This window comes from Chrysochloris asiatica, unplaced genomic scaffold, assembly GCF_000296735.1.
Source record: "Chrysochloris asiatica unplaced genomic scaffold, ChrAsi1.0 scaffold00081, whole genome shotgun sequence".
Classification (NCBI taxonomy): domain Eukaryota; kingdom Metazoa; phylum Chordata; class Mammalia; order Afrosoricida; family Chrysochloridae; genus Chrysochloris; species Chrysochloris asiatica.
The window spans coordinates 323,669-330,922 of NW_006408599.1; the positions used below are offsets into that span (position 1 = coordinate 323,669).

At 38.2% G+C, this 7,254-nt stretch overlaps 1 protein-coding gene across 1 annotated transcript; it reads right to left on the reverse strand.

The window, feature by feature from the left end:
- Positions 1 to 2,297: 2,297 nt before the first annotated feature.
- Positions 2,298 to 3,236, reverse strand: LOC102835586 (olfactory receptor 50-like). Its single transcript, XM_006865716.1, has one exon. It carries the CDS (start codon positions 3,234 to 3,236, stop codon positions 2,298 to 2,300), a length of 939 nt encoding a protein of 312 aa, XP_006865778.1.
- Positions 3,237 to 7,254: the final 4,018 nt, after the last annotated feature.

Here is a 7,254-nt window from a genome sequence, read left to right on the forward strand (position 1 = left end):
AGGACTTAACAATATTGTTAATTTGCCCTTGTGGAGGCCTGTGGTTACTATGTGTCACTGAGCCACCACTGACTTGGAGTGAGCAACATTGTGTATGAGACACTGCCTGCCCCTGCATCATCTTTACAATTGCTGGTTTGTTTTGTTTGAGTCCATTGTTTTCGTTATTGTGTCAGTCCATATCGTTAAGGTTTCCCTTATTTTCATTAACCCTGTAATTTATCAACCATGGTATCATTTTCTAGTGATTGGGTTTAAGTGAGTATTCCTTTTAATATGATATTTTAAAGTATGCTTACATAGCATATTTGTGTGTGAGAGTGTGTGTCTTAACAGATACACACACATATATAAATATGCAGCCTGTTGCTGTTAAATACTGTCGAATTGTTTCTGACTCATAGCATCCCTATATAAGGTTTGCAAGAAACGGCTGGTGGGTTTGAACCACCAACCTTATTGTTAGCAGTCCAGTGCTTAACCTATAGTATCACACACAGACATGCATATAAAGAGTATATATTTTGTATATAGTGTATGTTCTCACTTTTGCATGCTATTTCAATATTTCTTTAAAGTTCAGAATTTCCAGTAAAATGGGTAAAACAACGTCTCAAAATTTGACAAGTATTTTAATAATTTAAAGGGCTCAGGCTCTGAGTAACAGTTTGAGAACCAACTCTACTATTGTTATTTTTGTAGTAATTGTGGCGCTGTGGGATAAAGCTCTGGACTGCAAGGTTGGCAGTTCAAACTCACCAGACACTCCCTGGAAACCCTATATAGGACTGCTGTGAGTCAGAACTCATTTGACGGCACTTAATAACAACAAACATGCCTTGAAGGAGCCCTGGTAACATAGTGGACTATGAGCTGGGCTGCTAACCACGAAGTCAGAAGTTCGAATCTACCAGTAGCACCATGGGAGAAAGATGAGGTTTTCTGCTCTTGTAAAGATTTACAGACTTGGAAACTCAATACAGGGTCACTATGAGTTGGAACAAACTCCACGGCATGCAACCATTGCCAACCAAGACTTTCTTAATCTGATAGGATTAAATGAAATACTGGATATGAAAATACTGTCTCATTAACTGAGATATAGCAATAAAGTTATTTATCTTTGTCTTAAACACAGGTAATTTTTCAAGAACCCAAACAGCATTTTTGATAAAAATGTTGTTGTTGTTGTTGTTAAGGTCCATCGAGTCAGTTTTGACTCGTTGTTGTTAAGTGCTGTTGAGTTGGTTCAGACCCATAACAACCTTGTATAGGGTTACCGAAGAGCAGCTGGTGAGCTTGAACCTCCCACCCTTGTGGTTTAAAGCAACTTTGCAGCCAAGTGCATTAGCCCACAGTGTCACACAAGGACTCTTTTGACTCATAGTGACTCTCACTATAAGATTTATAAGTAGTGATACTACGTTTATGTCCTTAACATAGGAAAGTGCTTTTTACGTGAAAATCAGATATCTTAAACTACATGGACATCCCACCTGAATTCAGTTCCGGTTTCCTGGATTTCCTGATACCCTGCCAGCCATTCTCAGTTCTATGCCTGGAAAGACTGAACCCTTTATCAGAATAGACTGATCAACTGAAATCGCATCACCAACAGTAGAGTTCCCTTTACAATTTCTGTTCTAACTACTATTCTTCACACTCAACTGATCATTCTAGGATACAAAGGTCACCAATCGAGACTGCGTTTACTATCTGGAATCTGTGCCAGTCTTGCCTCCACCATCTTCATGGCTCTTTGCAAAGAACTTTATCATTTCTGTTTCTAGCTCAATCAAAGGGGGGAAAACGTGACATACTTTATTATAATCGCTCTATGAACACAACAAAGAGACAAACTTTGGGCAATGAGTGTGAAATTGGAAAAGAAAACTAGATTTCCAGTTAATGTCATTCACAAAAATAAATCACAAATGAATTAAGAATTAAACACAAAAATAAATAATGAAGCTACTAAAAATCTTTAGTTATGTTGAAAAGGGGTAACTATGCTACATAAATGCTGCAATCATCAAACAGAAAAAAACATGGAAAGTTCTGACTGTATAAATATTTTTAATGTTTACAGGACAAGACAAATAAGGGGGAATGTTTTAGGAAAGGATAGCTGTGCAAGTATATCTTTTAATAAATCTTTCCTTGTGGCTCTTTAAAACAAAAAAAGATAGAAGTCCAGTCTGAAACAGAGATGAAGAAAGTGTATCCCTTCAAAAATCACTAAGAAAATGCTACTCAGAGAATAAACTCTGTATCACAATAGTAGAGAAAAGTGTCCATCATGATAAAAACATTCTTCTACTGAGTATATTTCCCAGAGCGCCTTTCATGTCCCGGTTCCTCAAACTATAGATAAAGGGATTTAGCATGGGAGTAAGCAGAGTGTATAATACAGCCACAATGACATCCTTGTCATTGGACTTACTGGATGAAGGGAAAAAGTAAAGTCCAATAATTGTCCCATAGTACAAAGACACAACAGACAGGTGGGAACCACAAGTGGACAAGACTTTGCAGATTCCCTTGGCTGAGGGGACTCTCAGAATGGTAACCCCAATCCGGCCATAAGAGATCAGGATGCATATGAATGGAAGGGTAATGACCACACCCCCTACAGTAAAGATAACCAGTTCATTGGTTGTAGTGTCTGAACTAGACAGCTTAAATAAGGTAGAGAGGTCACAGAAGAAATGTGGGAGAGTGTTGTCTCCACAAAAAGAGAGACGAGCAAGGAGCAGGGTATGCAATAGAGCACTGGCAAAGGACTGGACCCAGGACAAAATGACTAGCAAAAAACACAGGCTCTGACTCATGATGGTGGTGTAGTGGAGGGGGTGACAAATGGCCACATACCTGTCATAGGCCATAGAGGTGAGAAGTAAGCTGTCAATATCTCCAAAAAATAAGAAAAAATACACCTGGGAAATGCAGCCAGCATATGAGATGGATTGTCTCCGTGATTGCATGTTCATCAGCATCTTTGGGGCTGTGACTGATGAAAAGGAGACATCAGTGAAGGCCAAGTGACTGAGGAAGAAGTACATGGGGGTGTGGAGGTGAGAGTCCAGTCTGATGAGCAGAATGATGAGGAGGTTTCCCAGCACCGTGGTGAGGTACATACCTAGGAAGAGGGTAAAGTATATGTCTTGCTGCTCTGGCTGGATAGGGAGCCCCAGGAGGAGGAATTCAGACACACTGCTTTTATTATTTCTCCTCATCCTGTTTTTCCGTTTTGCTACAGATGAAAAGAGAGATGAAAATATGAAAGAATAAGAAATAATTATAACAGTTACAAAATGAGAATATGTTTTAAAACTATTTAGTGAGTGAATCTTGACCTGAATATATCCTATTTTTTGTTCCACTGTAGACTACTAACCAAAAGGTTGGCAGTTCAATTCCACCAGCCACTCCTCAGAAATACGTACAATGTCACTATGAGTCAAAACCAACTTGGAGAAACTTAACAACAACAACAATTATGTGGGTCAGTAATGATTCACCTTGAGTTGTTAGGTTATTAAGTGTCCTTATATATTAACACAACCTGTTATTTACCAGATCAGATCAGGTTCAAACTGGAGGAGTCCAAAACTCCATGATAAATCTGAGATGAGGGAAATTATGGTGAAGGTTAGTTCAATAACCAATTGTTAGAAATACTAGTTTCTCTTCAAAGTTTGAACTTTCTTATTTTTCAATTCAAACCAGGTTACTCATGGTCAAGTTTTTACTATGCCAGGAGAGTACACTGTCATTTCCAGTCACTCCCTGTAACTGTCTGAGAAGCATCTCTTTGTAATTGTTTGCCTTGTCTCGTTTACAAAATAACACCTTCGCCTTATAAACTGATCATAACCTGGTTTTATGCCAGTGACACATAGCTGCGTTTTTCTTATACTCTATGGGTAATCTCATTTCTCTTTCTTTCTTCTTCAGATCAATTAGTCCTGTTCATATGGACATTGACAAAATAATTAGAAAAAGAAACATAATGCCTCTGTCTCCTATAAAATAGAACCCATGGAATATGTAGCTATAGCTCATCAATCTCAAAGTCTTTCACTTTGGATGTCTTGTTATGAACTCATCATTCACTTTGTATATTAAACAAAGATTCCATTATTGACAAATTCTCCCAACCTGACTACAAGATCTGTAAAATCCCTATGTTCTTCTGCCCACTAAATTTAAATTTTATATTGTTACCTAAGAAGTATTACACATTCATTTTTACTAGTCATTACCATGTTCATCTTAATCAGCATATCACTTTAAGAGTGCAGATTTGTTATCTGATTAACATTTAAGGTGTTCCTAATGTTGCAATTCCCTGGAATATTATAATGAATAACACAGTTCAGGGGTCCTGGTGTGGCACTGTGGGATAATGGACTGGACTGCAAGGTCGGTTTGAACCGCAAGGTCGGCTATACAGGTTTGCTCTGAGTTGGAACTGAATCAATGGCATTTAATAACAGCAATTTATAGAGCCCTTATAGGACAGAGAAGAACTGTCTCAGGATTCCCAAGTCTCTGTGAGTTGTGACAGATTCAACTACAACAGATTTTGAATTCAAACTCTACAATTTCATTTTAAATAAATCATTCTATAGATATATTTCCAAGTGCACATGGAAAATGACATATGAACCATGTTGCCTTTTCTACCATAATGTTTTTGTTGTTAAGTGCCGTGGAGTCAGTTCTGACTCATAGTGACCATTTATAGGGTTTCCTAGGAACAGCTGGTTGGTTTGTACCACCAACCCATGATTGGTAGTCCACACCAGGACTCCATATTTCCGCCATAACAGAAAGTTGTAAGTCTATTTTCAGAGCAGTGGAGCACCAGTGAAAAGTTTAATAAAGTCAGTTGTTTAAAGATTTTAAAATCGTGGGGGCTACTAGGTGGAGAACAGAGTATATGTAGTTAAGCATGAGTATTCAGTTAATTAAAGACATTTCAGTGGATCAGGAAACCCTGGTAGTATGTGAGTAAAGTTCTCAGATGTTAATCAAAAAAATCCCACTAACTCCTCTGTGAGACAAAGATGTCCCAATCTGCTTTTCTGTAAAGATGTACAGCCTTGGAAACCCTGAAAGGTAATTCTGCTCTGTCCTACAAGGGTCTCCATGAGCCAGAATCAACTCAATAATCATGGGTTTGAGGTGTTTTGTTTGCTTGTATGGATGCAGTACAAGAACAGGTTATTGGCTGTGTATACCTGAATTATGGCAGGAAGGATGAAGATAAGTGAAGAGATTAGGGATAAAATTCAGAGGAAAACCACTCTAACTCAACAGGGGATGAAAGATAAATGACAGGAGATTTGTGTTTGTCCTGCCCTCTAAGAGTATGGATAACTGATCAGTTCCAGATAAAATACTCTACATGGAGATGTCTGTCTTACTCTCATTTGAGGAGTAGTAAAATGCTAGTAATCACCAGCATTAACTGAACTCTTGTACCCATAAACACACACAAACACAGATAATCATATGGCTGAATCTAAATTCTGCTCCTGCTCTAACATGGGCTCTTAGGTGATGAGCACAAATACCTTCAGCTACAAGGCATGGATGGTTCTTCCATTTCTCTCAAGAAGACCCAGAATCGTACAAAGCGAAGTTTCTGAGTCTCAAAGATACACTGCAGCAGGGAGAAGAGTTATCTACTCAAAGCCAAACAAGGTATTCCGACATTTTTATTGACAACTCTTGAGAATGGGCATGGGATCTAACTTTATAAGTCACAGAGAGACCCCAGAGGAAAGACCCCAGGCTCCAAATTAGAGATAAACAACAAACAATTGCTTCATTTTCCCTCAGATTTCCTTTGGGGAAACAATTGTCTGTTGATTGCATTCAATAGGGGAATTCACATCCTCAGAGGAATGATAATAATATTAGCACAAAGCATTTATTAAGAATTTGTTGATTCACAAAACTTTTTTTCCTTCTCAGTGTACATTGGGGAAAATGTGATTAAAGGAGCCCATAATAAACCAAGCTGGAGGTTGAGTGTGTTAAGAAAGGTCTTTTGTTTCTGAACTGCTTATTACTTCAAGAACTCCACCTTTGTACTAACAGTTGGATTGTCCATCTGTTTCATTTTTGCCACTAAACAGAGTGTGCAGTAGTATGTGATTTTGATTTTATTTTGCATTTCTATGTTGAAGATTACTTGAAGCACTTACTGATGAAGGTTAAAGACTACAGCCTTAAGTGTGACTTACACCTCAACTAAAGAAAACAGAAATCCTCACAACGGGGCCCAAAAGCAACCCCATGATAAATGGAGAAAAGATTGAAGTTGATAAGGATTTCATTTTCCTTGGATCCACAATCAACACCCATTGAAGCAGTAGTCGAGAAATCAAATGACATAATTGCATTAGGCAAATATGCTGCAAAAGACATTATAGTAGTGTTAGAAAAGGAAAAATAAGGTGAGCCTGACCCCAGAAATGACATTTCAGTCACTTCATATGCATGACAAAGCAGGACAATGAATAAGGAAGACTGAAGAAGAATTTATGCATTTGTATTATGCTGCTGGTAAAAATATTGAATATACCATGGACTACTAGAAGAACAAACAAATCTGTGTAGGATGAAGTACAACCAGAATGCTCCTTAGAAGCTGGGATGGAGAGACTTTATCTCACATACTTCAGATATGTTGTCGGAAAGGAGTAGTCGCTGTATAAGTATGCTTGGTAAAGAAAAGGTCAGTGAAAAACAGAAGACCCTCAGTGAGATGCCTTGATGCAGTGCCTACATCAATGGGCTCAAGACTAGCAACAATTGTGAGGATGGCACAGGATTCAGTAGTATTTTTTTCTGTTGTACAGTCATTATGAGTTAGAACTGACTAGGTAGCACCTACTAGTAACAATGTTGACAAGGTGTTGGGTACTTAATCATGTACTTATTTTATTTTGCAAAATGTTCCTTTTCTTATGGAATTGTATTTTATTATGTTGTAGGAGCTATTTATGTTGTTGTTGTTAAGTGCCATTGAGTCGTTTCTGACCCATAGCAACCCTGAACAGGGTTTCTGAGGCTGTAAATCTTTACGGGAGCAGAAAGCCTCATCTTTCTCCCGTGGAACCGCTGGTAGTTTCGGACTGCTGACTTTGAGGCTAGCAGCCCAACTCATACCCACTACGTTTGAAATTTTATTCTGTATTTCACCTTTTTGATCAGAGTTCCATAGAATTTTTTATTAAA

Bases quoted from the DNA above. Each gene is read 5' to 3' on its own strand.
- LOC102835586 (XM_006865716.1), bottom strand. From the start codon at position 3,236: ATGAGGAGAAATAATAAAAGCAGTGTGTCTGAATTCCTCCTCCTGGGG.